Genomic DNA, 21,213 nt, shown 5'->3' with positions numbered 1-21,213 from the left:
CACTCATGCTAGCCCTAATGGAAACAATGTACTCTCACCAAACACTGTATGTTTATATCTATATACTCACTTATACTGGAAATATAAATATATATATTTATATAAATATATGTATATAGATATATATATGGTGTATAAGTAATGAGATATTTAAATAATGTTTTACTACGTATTAGCATCAGAATATACTTAAAGCGTTTGTTTTGATACGTAACGATAAATTATTTACAATAAAAACATAGTTATCATGCAAAATGAATTAATGAGTAAATATGAAAAAAAAATGTAAGCGTCGCACCACATTTGATGCCGCTAGCGACCTCAGAGACATTATGTACACGTATATATATATATATATATATGTATATGAAGTCAGTCTTTTTTTTACGCTTAAATTTAACACAAATTTGGGCTGCAGTGAAGAGCTTTGACCTGTAGAGGGCAACATTATTACATCCTGCCCCAAATCATCGTACACGCTGCGGTCTCACTGAGCGTGAATTTACGAAGTTTTTCCCTCCGTCGCGAACACGACGTCGGTCGGAGAATCTCGACACCGACTCGTATCGTAGTTGGAAGTCGGAATTCGTACTTCTCGGAAAGTCGCAGCGACGTACCTCGCGTTAGGATCGATTCCAAGATGGCCGCCACTCATGCTAGCCCCGACGTCGTGGTGCGATCAAAGAAAAACAGACGTGGGCGACGAATCGGAAACCATTCGATTCAACAGAATCTTTCTTTTTTTATTGATCTACGACAAAAAAAAGTGTCTGTATTTATTTATTTGACCGTGCAGTTGCTGAGGGTCTGCGCTCGGCACACGCCCTTCCCCGCCACGATGAACGCCGCCCCCTTGTACGTGGCGACGCAGTGGCCGTCCGTGCACAGGTCGCACAGGACCTGCTCCTTCTTCTTGTCGAAGAGCTCCCTCTCCGGCTCGGCGAGGTAGCCCAGGAACGTCACCCGGTCGCCCGGTTGGGCGCCGCGCGGCGGGTCCACGATCTCCACCTTCTCCGGCGACGTGGCGCACATGACCAGCGCCTGCGACAGGACGCCGCGCATCTTGGCCGGCCTCAGGTTGCAGAGCAGCACGACCGCGCGGTTCACCACCTGCTCCAGGGGGAAGAGCTTGAGCAGGCCGCTGACCACCGTCATGGGCCTCGAGGCTTCGCCGGCGTCCACGCGCACCACGACCAGACTGTGGGCGTCCGGGTGCTTCTCCGCCGAGACGATGCGCCCGACGCGCAGCGACAGGTGCTTCCCGTCCATCGCCACGTCCTCCAGGACGGGAGCGCCCACCGTTTTCATTCCTTCTTCTTGCCTTTGGTGACGGAAGGTTCTGGACGGAGAAGGTTTGGTGGCACTTCCCATCAGTTTGGTCCCGCTCTGTGACGAACTTCCTGCTTCACGAGGTCCTGGCTTCAACCCACATGGACGAGGAGTTTGTCGATGGTCTCTTCCAGGTTCAGTCAACCCAACAAGTGTTTATGTACAAACGATGGAGAACGCAGATCAAAGCAGCCATGAGGCACAAGTAGAGGACTTGAATCTTAAAATTCAATTTGGTACAATGAGAGATTCCTTTGATCTTTGCTCTACTTTCATCTGCTTTCTCCAAAGTTCCTTCACCATGGTTACTAAAACATTTAAAAAGCCAATTTCCCCACATCATTTTTTTTTTTTAAACTGCAGGACAAGTTTGTGCAGCGGGAAAATAAATAAAGAGCCTAATAAAACAATAATAAAACAACATAGGAAAAAAAAAAATATCCTGTGACCCTTGACCCCTCAGCGTCCACTCCTGCTAACCCCGCCCCTCTGCAGAGAGAACGGGAGGTCCATTCAAACACACCGAAACTCCGCGAACCCCGGGATGCGACAGTCGCTGTAACAGCAGAGGAAGGCGGCAGGCTGCACCAGAACCAGAACCAGGACCCGGAACCCGGAACCAGGACGCAGGAGCGGACCCCTTCGGCCTCAGACACGCCGAGGCAGCAGGAGGGCTGAAGCGGCCGCACACACGCGCAACACCCCGCAGCCGGAACACACTCACCGAGCGCACCACTGCTAGCGGGAGGCTAACGGCTGACAACCGACATGGCGACCGGCTCGTACCACATCTCCAACCTGCTGGAGAAAATGACCTCCAGCGACAAGGACTTCAGGTACGATTAACAAAAAAAAAAGAAGGGGAAAAACCCCCCGAACCGTGGACCGAGCTCACGCGAGCCGAGCGCCGGCTCTTTTAACGCCGCGTTAGCAACAGAGAGAGGAGAGAGAGAGAGGCCTCATGCTAACAGCTAGCCTGCCACCTGTCTGATCAACGTCACACCGCTAACCAGCTAGTTAGTGCCCAGTGCGCTGGTTAGTGTGGTCGAGAGGGTTAACTACCAGCCGCCGGTGACGTTAAACCCGCGGGTCAGCAGCGGGTTAACGCCGCCGGCTCCCCGTTAGCCCGCCGCGTTAGCCGGGGGTTAGCCGCAACTTCTGTCATGCCGCAAGCTAGCATGATGTCAGCTAACGCTCGGATGTCCGCCGGCTATAGGCGTTTACGTGGGAAGTTAGCATGACAGCTAGCTGCCAGCAATAATGATAGAGTTGTTTCTGTTGTGTTTTTGCTCGTTGGTGTGTGTGTGTGTTTACTAGTGTATGAACACATGAAAACTATATTCACGTTAAAACTCGACTGTAAACAAACTAAGGCCTGTTATAATAAGACTGACAAGTTAATAAACATATTAAATATATAGATTAATTCATTGTCACATTTATTTATGCAAAACTTATTGTTATAACTCGATTGCGATGTGTATTATTATTATTATTATTCGACTAAACAATTAATCAGTCTATTTTCAGTTAATGTGCAAAAAAGTTACTGATTTAGAGAAACGCGAACAAAAGCTAATTTTAATAATACCCATGGTTCTCAAGCTGTGGTACATGTACCACCTATGGTACGCGAGCTTCCTCTGGTGGTATGTGGAGGGAAATCAGAAAAAGTAAATAATAAGAAGAAATAAATAGTTTCTGTTCGCATTTTTTCCTTTCACCCCAACCTGTCTAGGCAGATGCTGCACACGGTGTTAAATAGTCAGTTTGACTGTACTCGTCTTGTTACTATGGTTACCGTTTTGTTATGTCACATAAAAACATGATAAATTGTGAGGTCGTGGACGCAGCCTTCCCTTGTGTTGCCTTTCAAAATAAATCACCAGGATTGTATGTTGTTGTGCGTGTGTCAAATATCCCGCACAATTTATCGTTAAACAATCTAAATTGCCGAACCACGAGGTGCAGTATTTGAATATTGAATATTTGGTGACGACAAAACAAAGATATGGTAGTATTTTGTTGATGGACTCCAAAAATACTACATTCTTTATAAATGTTCTGTACTTTTTCACAAAAAAAAGACAGCTTCTGAATCCCCTTTAAAAACCTGTAAAACTGCTGACTCATGCTTTAACGCACAGCTAATGCTAGCAGCGATATTGTTTTGTATTTTGTATATTGAGTCGTGCGTTTAGAACTATTATTGCGTGTCAAAACTTTACAGTTAAAACCACTGCTTACAAACAGCCACTTTATAAGGTTAATGCAAATGTCGTGTCAGCCAATCACATTTCAGCGAGTTAATGCATTTTAGGGGCAGTTACTTTGAACTAATATTATGTGACTTTTTGAGTTATTATCGTTTTTTTTATAATACTATTGGGAGATTATTATTATTACTATATACCTTTTTATCGGACGAAACAAGACAGTTGAGAAACATCGCTATTTCTTGGTCTGACAAACGCAGACAAACTTTTTTTTTTATTTCAACGTTTTCTGACCAAACAAGTACTCGATGATGGACATAGCGGCGTCAACGCTAACGCACGGCGCACTTCCGCGAAAGCTGGCGGGATAAAGACGCGAGCGACGTCATGTTTACGTGACTCCGGATCGTTAAAACGAGTCTCTAAAGCTACGCTAAACTCGACTCGACTCGACTGTAGGCGCGCTAACGGCGCTAAACGAGCTAATGCAGCTAACGGAGCTAACTGGTAAACGGTGCGCAGACTCTCAGTGTCGCAGCACGTAAACATGACGTCAGGCGCGTCTTTCTCCGGACAGTCGTCATGGAAACACATCGTGCGTTAAGCTAGTGCCCAGCGCTAATTTAAATACTCAATAAAACGGACTTTAGAGCTGGATAACGGTGGAGAAAGCTACGTTAAGAGACGCTCCATCCACATTCAATACGTAGACTTTATGACCTTTGACCTTTCTCTATGCATGTTGTGAATAATCCTGCACTTTTAACTTTTCACGTTAGCATCTCGTTTCCATCACTTGGACAGATATCGCGATATTGTTGGATATTATTATCGGAGACCATGCGTATCTTACGTGAAGTAAGAGTGATTTTGTCCGTGTGCTTGATGACCGGGACGTTGTTAAACCAAATGCTGCCGTTAATTACACTTCTTTAAATAAACAATATAACGAATTTCAAAGCAGATAATCGCCTCATCCCGCTCGCCGCAGGAATACGTGGAAATCGTCAGAACGCGTCCGCGTTGAGGGGTTTTTTTGGGGGGGAGAAAGCGGCGTCTGACCTTGAATGCGCCGCAGTTAAAGGAATCTTCTCAGCTTTAATACGGAGCGGCGGCGTCAGCGGCTGCTGCTGCATCAGCAGAGATAATTACGCTTCTTTCTGCTCAGACGCTGCTCACTTCACAGCAGAGCTGAGCACTTTTAATCTGCTGCTGCTGCTGCTGCCGCTGCCTCCTGATAAATGTGGGATTAGACACGGTGTCAGTTAATGTAAGTGTGTATTAAAGCGGCTGAAACTTTCACTATTTTTACTCTCAACTTAAAAAAAAAAATAAGGAGCGGTTAATGTATTTGGAACACACCTCGAATGAATTACTGTAGTTGTAAAACAGTTATATATGTTTATTCATGTTATTCCTGTTGTTTCTCTGTGAAATGACTTCTGTGTTTTTGTGTTTTCTCTCCAGGTTCATGGCCACAAACGACCTGATGACAGAGTTACAGAAGGATTCTATCAAACTGGACGACGACAGCGAGAGGAAGGTCAGTCACACTGGTTTAGACTGGGTTATACTCTGTTTATACTGGTTTATACTGTTTGGACTGGTTTACACTGGGTTTATACTGGTTTATACTGTGTTTACTGGTTTACGCCGTTTGGACTGGTTTACAGTATTTGGACTGGTTTACGCTGTTTATACTGGTTTATGCAGTTTGGACTGGTTTATGCTGTTTAGACTGGTTTATGCTGTTTAGACTGGTTTATGCTGTTTAGACTGGTTTATGCAGTTTGGACTGCTTTACGCTGTTTATACTGGTTTACGCCGTCTGGACTGGTTGACGCCGTTTGGACTGGTTTATGCTGTTTGAACTGGTTTACAGTATTTGGACTGGTTTACAATATTTGGACTGGTTTATGCCGATTATACTAGGTTTACGCCGTTTATACTGGTTTACAGTATTTGTACTGTTTTTCGCCATTTGGACTGTTTTACAGTTTGGACTTGTTTGTGCTGTTTATACTGGTTTATAGTGTTTGGACTGTATTTTGCCGTTTGGACTGGTTTACCATGTTTGGACTGGTTTACACTGTTTGGACTGGTTTACGCTGTTTGGACTGGTTTACGCTGTTTGGACTGGTTTACGCTGTTTGGACTGGTTTACGCTGTTTGGAATGTTTTACACCTTTTTATACGGATGATAATTATACTGTTTTATAACAGTTTGTCCAGGTTTGTACTGTTCATACTTGTTTACACCGTACATTTTGGTTTAAACTATTATAACTGGTTTAAACTGGTTTACAGTCCGTCTTGTTTACACTGTTGTTAAACTGGTTTAAACTGTTCAGACTCTTTGTAGCAGTAGTTTTGTTTGGAGCAAATGAAAGTATTGGTTTATTGGTCGATTGACTTGAGAACCATGGATATAAGTAATGTTAGCGCTGTCCGCGTTTCTCTAAATCCGTAACTTTTCTGCACATTGATTGACAGGTGGTGAGGATGATTCTCAAACTGCTGGAAGACAAGAATGGAGAAGTTCAGAATCTGGCTGTTAAATGGTAAAAAAAAACTCTTGATGTTTTTTTTATTGTTATTTAATCTCTGGCTTTACCTATAACTGAGTGTGTGTTTGTTTTGTCAGCCTGGGGCCTCTGGTCAGTAAGGTGAAGGAGTACCAGGTGGAGACGATAGTGGACACTCTGTGCACCAACATGCTGTCGGACAAAGAGCAGCTCAGAGACATCTCATCCATCGGACTCAAAACGGTGATCGGAGAGTTACCGCCCGCCTCCAGTGGTGAGAAACTAAACAAGCGCCCCCTCTCTGTCGAGTGCTGCTGCTGCTGCTGCCCCCTAGAGATTAACGGTAGAACTGTCAACCCTCTGTGCTCCCAGGCTCCGCTCTCGCTGCCAGTGTTTGCAAGAAGATAACGGGGCGCCTGACGAGCGCCATCGCCAAACAGGAAGACGTCTCCGTCCAGCTGGAGGCGCTAGACATCATGGCCGACATGCTCTGCAGACAGGGGGGGCTGTTGGTGAATTTCCACCCCTCCATCCTCAGCTGTCTGCTCCCGCAGCTCACTTCCCCCAGACTGGCTGTCAGAAAGGTACGACTCGTGTTCTTTCAAGTGTGCTTGTACAGTATAAAAGAGCGCCCCCTACATTTAAAAAAACAGCCGACACTCTCGCGGCTTCAGTCTACGACATCTTAAAAACATGTTTCACGTCTTTGTCTCACTGTTAGACGGACTTTTCCAAAAGGAAACGGAAGTTTTGAAAATTCACTCACTCTCCCACACCAAACCCCATATAGAAAATCAGTGATTTTAACATCACAAAGACACAGGAGTTCACAGAAGTTGTTGATCCACTGCTGCCTCCATCACTAACTTCAAATGTCTTATTTTGTCACTTCGGCTTTTAAAAACATCATTCAGATTCAAATTAGTGACACAAAGTGACCACACGAGGCAGCAGTAGACCAGCAGCTCCTGTGTCCTGTGTGAGCTAAAATCACTGATTTTCTCTATGGGGTTTGGTGTGGGAGAATGAGTGGTTTTCAAACTTCCGTTTCTTGTTGTTAAAGTCTGTCTAACATTAAGATAAAGATGTAAACATGTTCTCAAGATGTCGTAGACTTGTTTTTATGGTGATTTTATTCAGTACAAAAAGCTCAAGTAAGAGGAAACGAAAGTTGGTAAACCACTCTGGGCTTTGGTGTGGGAGAGTGAGTGGTTTACAGACAGTCAGTCAGTTTCCTGTACTGTCAGCTGCTTATTAATTTCCCTCTTAATGGTGACTGGACGTTCCAGAGGACCATCATGGCTCTGGGTCACCTGGTCATGTCCTGCGGGAACCTGGTCTTCATCGACCTGATCGAGCACCTGCTGACGGAGCTGGGCAGGAACGACAACATGTCCACCACCAGGACGTACATCCAGTGCACGGCCGCCATCAGCAGACAGGCGGGACACCGCATCGGTGAGTCGCAGTAAGCTAGGTTAGCGGCTTCCTCTGCTGTAGCATCGCTTACAAACCTCGTGTGTGTGTGTGTTTAGGAGAGTATCTGGAGAAGATCATCCCTCTGGTGGTGAAGTTCTGTAACGTGGACGACGACGAGCTCAGAGAATACTGCATCCAGGCCTTCGAGTCCTTCGTCAGGAGGTAACGCACACACACACACACTCTTGTACTTGCTACATACTGAAGACTGGGTTGCTGACAAAGTGAGGACCAGCATTTCCACTTTATAAATCAACGCAATTACAAATATCGACTTCATGAATGACATCTATAAAGAACTACTGGTTGCAGTACCATAAAATGTCTGCAGGTGGAGCCCCAAAGCAAAAAGGGCAGGAAAGCTTTTTCGATTTTTTGTTTTGGTCCAATATTATGTCGACCAAAATGTAAAAAAAAAATTTGACAAAAATGTTTTGGTCCAAAATTTGACAAATACATCATACTATACTATGTCGACCAAAATTTAGAAAAATAAATTTGGTCCAAAATTAAAAAAAAAAAAATGTGGTCCAAAATTTGACAAAACGTCATACTATACTATGTTGACCAAAATTAAAAAAAAAAAAATATGAAAAAAAAAATTTGGTCCAAAATTTGACAAATACATCATACTAAACTATGTCGACCAAAATGTCCCAAAAAAAATTTGGTCCAAAATTTGAAAAAAATTTGGTCCAAAATTTGAAAAAAAAAGCCATACTATACTATGTCGACCAAAATCTAAAAAACAATTTGACAGAAAAATGTTGGTCCAAAATTTGAAAAAAAAGGTCCAAAATTTGAAAAAAAAAAGGTCCAAAATTGGACAAAAACGTCATACTATACTATGTCGACCAAAAGTTTTTTTTTTTTTTTTTTTTTTTACAAATTGACTATAGCATGTTATAGCAACCTACGGAAGTGATTTCAATGAAAACAAAGTGAGGACCGGCCAAAATGTCCTCACTCTGTTGGTTAAAAACCCTCACTGGTCCTCAGTATGCCGCAAGTACAAGAACACACACACACACACTACTCTCAGTGTTTAGATCCAGGCGAATCCATCGATCCCTAATGGACGATTGATCGACCCTCTTCCCTCGTCCGTACGCTCACGTCCAGCCTCCTCAAACGCCACAGAAACAGATCAAATGTTTTAATCTCTAATAAAAAAAGCGAACGAGACGAATCGTAACGAAACGCTGAAGCATTATCTGTGTTCGCCAGCCCGAGTCGTGGTTTCAGTTTTCCGATCCTGAAAGCGTCACGGAGGATTCTATCAGTAAAATACCTTTCCACTGCCTGATAATCCCAAATCCCTGCAATCTTTGAGCCCACCTTCACGATGCTGTGCTTTCCCACTTCTTAATCCGCCGTGCCAACAAATAAAGATTAAAGCCTCCTGATAAAAAATATATCGTCACGGTTATTGAAAGTCATGTTTTTTTTTTTTGATCAGATTAGAACTCTAGTTTATTTTAATCCCTGCCATTTGTCGAAAAAAAAAAAAAAGGTGCCCCAAAGAAGTTTACCCCCACGTGCCCACGGTCATCTCCATCTGCCTGCGCTACCTGACCTACGACCCCAACTACAACTTTGACGACGAGGACGAGGACGACAACGCCATGGACGCCGAGCAGAACGACGAGGATTACCAAGGTACCGACGTCTCTTAATCTGGATCCATGTGATGGATTAACGGGACATAATCTGTTGATTATTTACCCATTCGGTCCCAAAAAAATAATGATTTTGTGTTTGTCCACAAACCAAAATGACCCAATTTGACTTGATTTATGAAGCGGAAAAATCAGGAAACACTCCGATTATGACCACTAGGTGGCAGCAGCAGCAGCAAGGATTTAGTTTGTCGTTTTAAACTGGCGTTTGACCCACTCCTGTGTCTCTCTGTCCTTTGTCCAGGAAGCGACGACGAGTACAGCGACGACGACGACATGAGCTGGAAAGTGCGACGGGCGGCGGCCAAGTGTCTGGACGCCGTCGTCTCCACGCGCCACGAGATGCTGCCCGAGTTTTACCGCTCGGTGTCGCCCGCGCTCGTCTGCCGCTTCAAGGTACGAACGGGGGTGGATTATCTGTGTTACGGCCCTGTCGAACTCAAACTTGAGTTTAATCTCGGGATTTGAGATTTACTCACTCTCCCGCACCAAACCCCATAGAGAAAATCACTGATTTTAACGTCACAGAGACGCAGGCTTTTAAAAACAGTCATTCAGATTCAAATCAGTGACACAAAGTGACCACACGAGGCAGCAGTAGACCAGCAGCTCCTGTGTCCCTGTGAGCTAAAATCACTGATTTTCTCTATGGGGTTTGGTGTGGGAGAGTGAGTTGTTTACAAACTTCAGTTTCTTGTTGGAAAAAAGTCTGTCTAACAGTGAAATAAAGACGTGAACATGTTTTTAAGATGTCGTAGACTTGTTGTTATGGTGATTTTATTCAGTACAAAGGGCTCAAGTAAGAGGAAAGTGAAGTTTGAAAACCACTCACTCTCCCGCACCAAAGCCCATAGAGAAAATCACTGATTTTAACATCACAGAGACACAGGAGTTCACAGGAGTTGTTGAGTTTAAATGTCATATTTTGTCAAATTCGGCTTTTAAAATATTCAATTTAGACTTAAATTAGTGACACAAAGTGACCACACGAGGCAGCAGTGGACCAGCAGCTCCTGTGTCTTCATGAGCTAAAATCGCTGATTTTCTCTATGGGGTTTGGTGTGGCAGAGTGAGTTGTTTACAAACTTCAGTTTCCTGTTGTTAACGTCTGCCGAACAGTGAAGATAAAGACGTGGCGAGATTACGAAACGTGGCGTTTGTGTCTCCAGGAGCGCGAGGAGAACGTGAAGGCCGACGTCTTCCACGCCTACCTGTCGCTGCTCAAACAGACCAGACCGGCTCAGAGCTGGTTGACCGACCCCGACGCCATGGAGCAGGGCGAGACGCCGCTGACCATGCTGCAGAGCCAGGTAAATCTGCAGCCGCAGTGTCTGTGTGTGTGTGTGTGTGTACACCTGGTGGTGCCGTTGAGCCGCTGAAGTGAGTTCCATGCCGCTGTGGCGGCGACAGGAAACCATCAACATCCGGCGCCACCATCTGTCTGTAACATCGTCTCTCTCGGCCTCGTCCGCAGGTGCCCATGATCGTGAAAGCTCTTCACAAGCAGCTGAAGGAGAAGAGCGTGAAAACCCGTCAGTGCTGTTTCAACATGTTGACAGAGCTGGTCAACGTCCTGCCTGGAGCGCTGACTCAGCACATCCCAGTACTAATACCTGGTAATTTAAAAAACATACATATAAAAGAAATACCACTATGAGTAGCTCTTCTTAAGGAATAATTTTAATTTGCCCTGATACACTTTGACAGTGAGCTTTTTCAAAAAAACAAAAAGTATCTCGGAATGACTTGAAATTTACCATCATAATAGTCGGCATCACCCTGAACAAGGATCAGTTGAAAATATTTGCATATCTCTTAAGGAATAATTTTAATGAATTTTTGAAAATCAGGAAATGATCCATTTGCCCTGATGCACTTTGACAGTGAGCTGAGTTTTATCAAAAAATCAAAAAGTATCTCCGAATTACTTGAAATTTTAGATCATAATAGTCGACATCGCCCTAAACAAGGATCTGTTAAAAATATTTGCATATCTCTTAAGAAATAATTTTAAGGAATTTTTGAATATCAGGAAATGATCCATTTGCCCTGATGCACTTTGACAGTGAGCTGAGTTTCTTCAAAAAAACAAAAAGTATCTCGGAATGACTTGAAATTTAACATCATAATAGTCGGCATCGCCCTGAACAAGAATCCGTTGAAAATATTTGCAAACCTCTGAAGGGATAATTTTAATGAATTTTTGAAAATCAGGAAATTATCCATTTGCCCTGATGCACTTTCACAGTGAGCTGAGTTTCTTCTCAAAAAAAAAAGTATCTCCGAATTACTTGAAATTTTAGATCATAATAGTCGACATCGCCCTAAACAAGGATCTGTTGAAAATATTTGCATATCTGTTAAGAAATAATTTTAAGGAATTTTTGAAAATCAGGAAATTATCCATTTGCCCTGATGCACTTTGACAGTGAGCTGAGCTTTATCAAAAAAACAAAAAGTATCTCGGAATGACTTGAAATTTACGATCATAATAGTCGGCATCGCCCTGAATATCTCTTAAGGAATAATTTTAATGAATTTTATAAAAATATAAAAACTTTGTTTTTCAGGAATAATTTTCTCTCTCAACGACAAATCGAGCAGCTCCAACCTGAAGATCGACGCCTTGGCCTGCCTCCACGTCATCATGGTCACGCATCCCGCTCACGCCTTCCACGCCCACGTCCCCGCCCTCGTGCCGCCCGTGGTGGCGTGCGTGGGAGACCCCTTCTACAAGATCACATCCGAGGCTCTGCTCGTCACTCAGCAGCTCGTCAAGGTCTGGAGTCGCGAAAATCCGTTAAAAAACAAACAAACAAAAATCCTCCTCCGACGTCCCACGCCACTAACGTCACCGTTTGTCTCCTCCAGGTGATCCGACCTCTGGACAGCCTATCAGAGGGCTCGGACAGCTTTGACCCCTCCCCTTACATCAACGACCTTTTCACCTGCACGATCAAACGCCTGAAGGCCGCCGACATCGACCAGGAGGTGAAAGAACGAGCCATCTCCTGTATGGGACAGATCATCTGTAACCTAGGTAACCGCTACATCGCCACGACGACGATGTCACGACGTTAATCGTGCTCTGCGACGCCTTCGTTGATCTCGATTTGTCTTTTTTGTTTTCCCCAGGCGACCGTTTGCCCGCCGAACTTCCGGGAACGTTGCTGATCTTCTTGGAACGACTCAAGAACGAGATCACGAGGCTGACGACGGTCAAAGGTAAGCCCCGCCCCCCTCTTTAGCCTAGACACGCCCCCCCCCCCCCCCAAGTGTATGAAACGCCGCTGACTGTGCGTGCGTCTGTCGCCGCAGCTCTGACGCTCATCGCCGGCTCGCCGCTGAAGATCGACCTGAGGCCGGTTCTCCCCGACGCCGTTCCCATCCTCGCCTCCTTCCTGCGCAAGAACCAGCGAGCGCTGAAGCTGTGCACGCTAGCGGCGCTCGACATCCTGCTGCGAAACTACAGGTAACGCGCGACCGCTACATCAGAGAAAATCTCCCGACACGACTTACCTGATCAAAATAACGAAGTATTATTAAGCAATATGTTTTTTTTTAAATGCTTGAAAATAATGGGCGGAGCCTACTGAAGGGACTTTATCGCAATTTAGTTCGTATCATAAGCTTTCTGAAGACGTTCTGTTGTATTTACGGACGATGAACTAACATTATAAAAAGTGAGTTAACAAGAAATGGTGCAATGTTACAGTTAGCAAAGTTCGCTTTTATCTTGTAGCTGCTATTGCCGCTAGTATTGTTGCGCAATATGTAAAAAGATATGCTGTATAATATTACTTAATATCTATATAGATATATAATTCGTTAAAGGAATTGGGCGGAGCCTACTTAAGGCACTTTATCGCAATTTAGTTGATATTAGCATTCTGAAGATGTTCTGTATTTACGTACATAGAGAAAACGGATGAACTAATGCTATAAAAAGTGAGTTAGCAAGTAATGTCGCAGTGTTACAGACGCGTTAGCAAAGATCGCGTTTTTTCTTCTAGCCGCTATTGCTAACAGGCAATGAAAATATGTCATGTCACTTTTATCCCGACTAAAGTCATTGCAATTTCCGATAATCTTCGACATATGGGCGGAGTCTACCGAAGGCAAAAACACGACTTTCAGTGTTTTGGAGGCGGAGCTTATACCAAATGGGAGGGGGTAGGATATATATATGTATGTCGGTCGCAATTTTTAGCCGTGTAGCTGCTATTGCAAACAGGCGACCCAAAAAATGACGATATTTTTTCGACATTTGTGAACAATTCATTTTTTTTACGTGTTAAGAAAAATCTGTACCCTTCTATTGCACAGTTTGTTTGACGTAAAATGACCTGAAGTAAAATCAAAAGTACAAATTTCAGTGTTTGGGGGCGGAGCTTTAACCAGAATGATGAGATGTAGCTAACGGCGTAATTGTAAAAAAACATGTACCTTAAATTCATCAAATGTCTTTAAATAACGTGAGAAATTGCTCTGAAACAAATATTTTCAGTGGAAAAAACGAGATTGTTTTGTCCCCAGCTCGGCGGTGACCCCCGTCATGGTGGACGCCGTCCTCGCCGAGCTGCCGCCGCTCATCTCGGAGAGCGACATGCACGTGTCGCAGATGGCGCTCAGCTTCCTGTCCACGCTGGCGGTGACTCACCCGTCCTCGCTGGGTCAGCTGAGCGGCGGCAACATCCTCCAGCAGCTCATCGCGCTGGTCCGATCCCCGCTGCTGCAGGGCGGAGCGCTCGCCGCCATGCTGGACTTCTACCAGGTACGCACGCTGACCTCGCCCGGAGAAGTCGCGTGACTCGTGGCTAAAGGAACAAACGCTGACTGTGCTTGTTTGTGTTGTGTTTTCCAGGCTCTGGTCTCCACGGAGACTCCCGGTCTGGGCTACATGGACCTGCTGAGGATGCTAACCGGTCCCGTTTACTCTCAGAGCGCCGCGCTGCCGCACAAACAGGCGTACTGCTCCATCGCCAAATGTGTCGCCGCGCTGACCCGAGCGTGTCCGAACGAGGGACCGGCTGTGGTCGGACAGTTCATCCAGGTGAGCGTTCCTTTTTCCCGCCACTTTTAGGGAGCCTGCTTGTGGCAAAAACTAGTGTTGGGCAAGTTAACGGCGGCTAATGGCGTTGGCGGCTAACGGCGTTTGCGTCATCAATGTTAATGCACATAAATGCATGACGTGTTTCCATGACGACTGACCGGAAAAAAAAGTCCAGGCAGCATTAGCTCCGTTAGCTGTGTTAGCTCCTTTAGCGCCGTTAGCGCGCCTACAACATTTTCAGAAAGCGAGCACACATTCAGAGAGGGACAACTTCCAGAGAGCGAGGACATCGTCATAAAGTGTATACTTATACTTTAGCTCTGGGCACGTTAGCGTACCTGTGTACCGCGTATATATGTGCCTCTGTTTTTAAACTTTAGCGTTACTTTAGAGACTCATTTTAACAATATTAAAGCGTCTTTTTTTCGTTCAGTTGTCATGGAGATGCGTTAAAGTTGACGCCGGTAACATCGTTAACCGTCATTAACGTGGCTAGCACTAGCAAAAACACAACATTTTCAGTGTTTTCGAGGCGGAGCTTAGACCAAATGGGAGGGGGTAGGATATACATATATTTTTCCGTCATTTGTGAACAATTATACACTTTTTTTCCCACTCAAACGCAGACGTGAGATTGTCTTTGACGCAGTTTTTGTTGATAAAGTTTTTGTTTTGTTCAGGACGTGAAGAACAGCCGCTCCACAGACTCCATCAGGCTCCTCGCTCTGCTCTCATTGGGCGAGGTTGGACACCACGTGGACCTGAGCAGCCAACCAGAGCTGAAGACGGTCATCCTGGACGCCTTCTCCTCGTCCAGTGAAGAGGTTTGTCCGCAACACCTTTGTTGCGCTGTTGGCAGTGATTCTTCTGTGTTGTTCTGTGGCGTTAAGTCTCTCTCTGTCCTCGTGTGTCTCTCAGGTGAAGTCGGCCGCCTCGTACGCGTTGGGCAGCATCGCTGTCGGGAATCTACCCGAGTATCTTCCCTTCGTCCTGCAGGAGATCTCGTCCTCTAAGAGACAGTATCTGCTGCTGCACTCGCTCAAAGAAATCATCAGTGAGAGCCGCAGCTTACACTCTTAATCTCCGAGTGTGTGTGTGTGTTTGGTTTTAATCTGTGTGCGTGTGTGTGTTTGTGTTGTTCAGGTTCGGCGTCGGTGTCCGGTCTGAAGCCGTACGTGGAGTCGGTCTGGACTCTGCTGCTCAAGCACAGCGAGTGTCAGGAGGAAGGGACCAGGAACGTCGTCGCCGAGTGTCTGGGAAAACTGACACTGATCGACCCCGAAACGCTGCTGCCACGCCTCAAAGGATACCTGCTGTCAGGTAATCAATAATCAATAAATACTGCTGCCACGCCTCAAAGGATACCTGCTGTCAGGTAATCAATAATCAATAAATACTGCTGCCACGCCTCAAAGGATACCTGCTGTCAGGTAATCAATAATCAATAAATACTGCTGCCACGCCTCAAAGGATACCTGCTGTCAGGTAATCAATAATCAATAAATACTGTCAGGCCTAAAAGGATACCTGCTGTCAGGTAATCAATAATCAATAAATACTGCTGTCACACCTCAAAGGATACCTGCTGTCAGGTAATCAATAAATACTGTCAGGCCTAAAAGGATACCTGCTGTCAGGTAATCAATAATCAATAAATACTGCTGTCACGCCTCAAAGGATACCTGCTGTCATGTAATCGATAATTGATAATCAATAAATACTGCTGTCACACCTCAAAGGATACCTGCTGTCAGGTAATCAATAAATACTGTCAGGCCTCAAAGGATACCTGCTGTCAGGTAATCGATAATCAATAAATACTGCTGCCACGCCTCAAAGGATACCTGTCAAATGAGGTCACTGATCAATAAGTCGTAAAATCTTCAAATCAACGCTAATGCACGTTAGCGCGCGATGCGTTTCGCGACGTCATGTTTACGCGGCTCCCGATCTGTTAAAACGAGTCTCTAAAGTAACGCTAAACTTTAAAAACAGAGGCACGCACACGCAGTACGCATGCTATGCTAGTTATTTGTAGCGCTGCTCTATTTTCCTTAAATAAACAGACCGCTCCAGTTCGGCTGTAGGCTAACGCTAACGGCGCTAAAAGAGCTAACTGGTAAACGGTGACCTGGACTCCGTAAACATGACGTCACGCGCGTCTTTTTTCTGGTCAGTCGTCATGGAAACGCGTCATGCGTTAGCGTTGACGCCGTTAACGTGCCCAATGCTAAAGTATAAATATACACTTTATGGAAATGTCCTCGCTTTCTGAAAATGTTGTCAGCGTGCTAACGATGCTAAAGGAGCTAATGCAGCTAACGGAGATAACTGGTGAACAGCCACCTGGACGCGTCTTTTTCCGCTCACGTGTTTCCATGGCGACGACGCGATTTAACGTTGACTCTGCTAACGCCGCTAACGTGCTAATAAAAAGACTATGCGGTCGTTGGTAATCAGTAACTTTCATACGTAGATAAACGCACAATCAGTAAAGCAAATAAAAAAATCTTTGTGATTGGTTTTGTTATTGATTGTTTTTCTTCCCGGTAACAAAACAAACTTCGTCCAATAGAAATAAAGATGTGCTTAAGCCCCGCCCCCTCTTTTTTTTGCCTCCCAACCAATCGGAAAACCTATGTCTCTAAAACAAGTTTAATTGACGAGCAGGTCACGGATCAGTCACCTGATTGTTGATGTGAATTATTGACGATTGATTGATTGATTGATTGATCGATCGCAGGCTCGTCGTACGCCAGAAGCTCCGTGGTGACGGCGGTCAAGTTCACCATCTCTGACCAACCACAGCCCATCGACCCTCTGCTCAAGAACTGCATAGGTAACACACACTCACACACACACACAGACACACACTCGTTCATTGATCACGTATTGACGATTAACGGCTCATTGATCAGGTGACTTCCTGAAGACGCTGGAGGACCCGGACCTGAACGTGCGTCGCGTCGCCCTGGTCACGTTTAACTCGGCCGCTCACAACAAACCCAGTCTGATCCGAGAGCTGCTGGACTCGGTTCTACCGCAGCTCTACAACGAGACCAAAGTTCGCAAGGAGCTGATCCGAGAGGTGAGGAGCGAGAAAGCCGGCGAGGTGAGGAGGGAGGCGGGGCCACGCAGGTGTTTGACCTCCGTGTGTGTGTGTGTGTGTGTGTGTGTGTGTGTGTGTGTGTGTGTGCAGGTGGAGATGGGACCCTTCAAACACACAGTGGACGACGGTCTGGACCTGAGGAAAGCAGCGTTTGAGTGTATGTACACTCTGCTGGACAGCTGTCTGGACCGCATCGACATCTTCACCTTCCTCAACCACGTAGAAGACGGACTCAAGGACCACTACGACATCAAGGTACTGCAGTACTACTACTACTACTACTACTACTACTGTTACTGTTAAAGTACTGCTACTACTTTAATCCCTTTAACCTGGTGCTGTGCTCTCTGTCTGCAGATGCTCACCTTCCTGATGTTGGCCAGACTCTCGTCTCTGTGTCCCAGTGCCGTCCTCCAGAGACTGGACAGACTGGTGGAGCCGCTCAGAGCCACCTGCACCACCAAGGTACACACACACACACACTCAACCACCAGGGGGCAGCATACAAGGGTCTGAGACGGTATTTAAAGTCGTCAGTGACCTCTGACCTCCTGAAAGTGGCTCTGGTGTGTAAACAAACTGAGTCATGTGACTTGTTGTGACTTCTTGTGTGGCAGTGTTCAGCCATGATGTTGCATCACTGCCATCTACTGGAATTAATGAACTACTACATCATTCAGTCTGTGTTAGTCTGTGTCATCGACTCAGTCTGCTCATCCTCTCATTCATCTCACTCTCACCCACTCACGTCATGCCCTGTCACCCTCTCATGTCTCACCCACTCGCGTCTCACCCTCTGACACCTCACCCTCTCACATTTCACCTTCTCACATCTCACCGTCACGTCTTACCCTCTCTCATCTCACCTCTCCCCCTCTCACGTCTCACCCTCTGATGTGTCACCCTGTCACGTCTCACCCCGTCACCCTCTGAAGTCTTGCCCTTTCGCGTCTCACCCTCTGACGTCTTGCCCTCTCGCGTCTCACCCTCTGACGTCTCACCCGGTCACCCTCTCATGTGTCACCTGCTCACGTCTCACCCGCTCATGTCTCGACCTCTCACATTTCACCCTGTCACACTCTCATATCTCGCCCTGTCACGTTTCGTGTTCTCACGTCTCGCCCTCTCACCCTCACGTCTCGCCCTCTCACCCTCACGTCTCGCCCTCTAACCCTCATGTCTCGCCCTCTCACCCTCACGTCTCGCCCTCTCACCCTCATGTCTCGCCCTCTCACCCTCACGTCTCGCGCTCTCACCCTCGCGCCTCGCCCTCTCACCCTCGCGTCTCGCCCTCTCACCCTCACGTCTCGCCCTCTCACGTCTCGCCCTCTCACCCTCATGTCTCGCCCTCTAACCCTCATGTCTCGCCCTCTCACCCTCACGTCTCGCCCTCTCACGTCTCGCCCTCTAACCCTCATGTCTCGCCCTCTAACCCTCATTTCTCGCCCTCTCACCCTCACGTCTCGCCCTCTCACGTCTCGCCCTCTCACCCTCATGTCTCGCCCTCTCACCCTCACGTCTCGCCCTCTCACCCTCATGTCTCGCCCTCTCACGTCTCGCCCTCTAACCCTCATGTCTCGCCCTCTCACCCTCACGTCTCGCCCTCTAACCCTCATGTCTCGCCCTCTCACCCTCACGTCTCGCCCTCTAACCCTCATGTCTCGCCCTCTAACCCTCATTTCTCGCCCTCTCACCCTCATGTCTCGCCCTCTCACGTCTCGCCCTCTCACCCTCTCACCCTCATGTCTCGCCCTCTCCCACTCTCATGTCTCGCCCTCTCACTGGTGAAGGCTAACTCAGTCTCACCCTCTCACGTGTCTCACCCTCTCACAGTTAAAGGCTAACTCAGTCTCACCCTCTCACGTGTCTCACCCTCTCACAGGTGAAGGCTAACTCGGTCTCACCCTCTCACGTGTCTCACCCTCTCACAGGTGAAGGCTAACTCAGTCTCACCCTCTCACGTGTCTCACCCTCTCACAGGTGAAGGCTAACTCTGTGAAGCAGGAGTTTGAGAAGCAGGACGAGCTAAAGCGCTCTGCGATGCGCGCGGTCGTCGCTCTGCTAACGATCCCCGAGGCCGAGAAGTCGCCGCTCATGTCCGAGTTCCAGTCGCAGATCTCGTCCAATCAGGAGCTGGCGGCCATCTTTGACTCCATCCAGAGGGACTCCAGCTCCGCCAACATGGAGTCCATGGACACCAGCTAAACAGACGGACTACACTTCCCACAATGCAACACGGCACCACCACCCCCTCAACCCCACCCCCCCGTCTGCTGCTGGAGCGCTAACCCTGCAGCATGTTTCCATGACAACAGGACTCAAACACACACACACACACACACGATTAATGGTTTCATGATGCACTGACGTCGGAAAAAAGAGGGAGGAGCCTGAAGTACGACAAAAAAAACAACGGAAACAAAGAACAAAGAAAAAAAAATCAATAAATTCCTGAAAAATAAATTCCATGTGAGGCTCGGAAGCTCCTCCTACTTCCTGTTTGTTTTTCTAGCGCGGTCATCTGATTGGTCGATGTCCCTGTTCTTCATCATTCTTTTCCTTTTTTTTTTACTTTCTTTTTTTTCGTAATTCCAGAAGGTTCCACAGGTGCTGCGACCTGATTGGCCACTGCTGAGTGACTGACAGTGGGCGTGTTATCAGAACTGACCAATAGGGGGAGACGCAGCCTTTTCTGCCTGAGGCTGTGACAATGGGAGGAGGAGGAGGAGGGGCTCGCTCTGTTTTTTTTGTTTTTTTTGTTTGTTTTTTTTGCGAAACGTGTAGGCAGCCAATAGGATGCTTGGGAGTTACGTCGGGTGGGAGGGGCTTTACTGTTTGTGGACCAATCAGCTTCATTGTTTACCTGCCCTCGACCCCCACAGGTAGGGAGGAGGAGGAGGAGGAGGAGGAGGCGGGGTTATTGGACCAGGCCCCCACCTGACCACACCCGTCTGGACCACACGATGGCGCTAGCTGTGCGGTTGTCGCCGCGGTAACGCGCTGCGACACATTACAGGCCGATGGAATCGCGCGTGTAGCGCAAACAGGACGGCGTACAAACGCGAGGTTGTTTTTTTTTTTGTTTTTTTTTGTCGCCCGACGACGACGACGACGATTCTCTGCTAACTCGCGATAGCCGGTTGTTGGACACGCCCACTTTAACCCCTAACGTTAAAGCGACGGCGCGCGCGAGTCGGCCTTACGTCTGGTTTGAATGAAAACCAAATCAAGTCGGGTTTGTGGCGCGCTAATCTATTGTGATTTTTAAACTGGATTGAGTCGTCGTGTTGAACGAACCAGTTTAATCCGGTTTGATGCGGTTCAGTCCGGTCTGGTCAGGACACTTCACTGTTGTTTATCGCCTAAGAAAAATTAAAAAAGGTCCATTTCTGCCTGCCTTCATACTGAGACTGAGTCATTTCTCTGTGTGTGTGTGTGTGTTCTTGTACTTGTGGCATACTGAGGACCAGTGAGGGGTTTTTAACCAACAAAGTGAGGGCATTTTTACGGAGTGAGGACATTTTGGCCTATAACATGCTATACTCCATTTGTCAAAAAAAAATTACATTTTGACCAAAATGTTTTTTTCGGAAAAAAAATTGTTTTTTCGGAAAAAGAAAATGACATTTGTTTTTTCGGAAAAAGAAAATGACATTTGTTTTTTCGGAAAAAGAAAATGACATTTGTTTTTTCGGAAAAAGAAAATGACATTTGTTTTTTCGGAAAAAGAAAATGACATTTGTTTTTTCGGAAAAAGAAAATGACATTTGTTTTTTCGGAAAAAGAAAATGACATTTGTTTTTTCGGGAAAAAAAATTTTTAT

General features: G+C 46.3%; 2 protein-coding genes across 2 annotated transcripts; one reads left to right on the top strand and one right to left on the bottom strand.

The window, feature by feature from the left end:
- Positions 1–780: 780 nt before the first annotated feature.
- LOC310938339 (aminoacyl tRNA synthase complex-interacting multifunctional protein 1-like) lies at positions 781–1,371 on the bottom strand (the record flags this gene model as incomplete). The annotated part of the gene is made up of 1 exon (XM_083902832.1): positions 781–1,371. One exon carries the CDS (start codon positions 1,369–1,371, stop codon positions 781–783), a length of 591 nt encoding a protein of 196 aa, XP_083758958.1.
- A 718-nt stretch (positions 1,372–2,089) lies between these two features.
- Positions 2,090–19,720, top strand: cand1 (cullin-associated and neddylation-dissociated 1). The gene is made up of 25 exons (XM_083902758.1): positions 2,090–2,165; positions 5,013–5,088; positions 6,039–6,106; positions 6,190–6,344; positions 6,443–6,654; positions 7,360–7,528; positions 7,606–7,711; positions 9,063–9,208; positions 9,473–9,624; positions 10,398–10,538; positions 10,703–10,844; positions 11,799–12,007; positions 12,100–12,268; positions 12,364–12,453; positions 12,547–12,700; positions 13,765–14,002; positions 14,093–14,281; positions 14,962–15,105; positions 15,200–15,335; positions 15,425–15,601; positions 17,025–17,120; positions 17,200–17,369; positions 17,481–17,645; positions 17,748–17,855; positions 19,371–19,720. The coding sequence occupies exons 1-25, from the start codon at positions 2,098–2,100 to the stop codon at positions 19,593–19,595; spliced, it is 3,705 nt and encodes a 1,234-aa protein (XP_083758884.1). The 5' UTR covers positions 2,090–2,097; the 3' UTR covers positions 19,596–19,720.
- Positions 19,721–21,213: the final 1,493 nt, after the last annotated feature.

This window comes from Microchirus variegatus (assembly GCF_963457635.1).
Source record: "Microchirus variegatus genome assembly, chromosome: 16".
Classification (NCBI taxonomy): domain Eukaryota; kingdom Metazoa; phylum Chordata; class Actinopteri; order Pleuronectiformes; family Soleidae; genus Microchirus; species Microchirus variegatus.
Note: the sequence above shows the minus strand (reverse complement) of the source record. Positions and strands in the feature narration are given on the sequence as shown.

Excerpts from the sequence above, each read along its gene's own strand:
- cand1 (XM_083902758.1), top strand. The coding sequence starts at position 2,098 with ATGGCGACCGGCTCGTACCACATCTCCAACCTGCTGGAGAAAATGACC. Across the intron at positions 6,345-6,442 it reads GTTACCGCCCGCCTCCAGTG|GCTCCGCTCTCGCTGCCAGT; the intron begins GTGAGAAACTAA and ends CTGTGCTCCCAG. Across the intron at positions 14,282-14,961 it reads TGGTCGGACAGTTCATCCAG|GACGTGAAGAACAGCCGCTC; the intron begins GTGAGCGTTCCT and ends TGTTTTGTTCAG.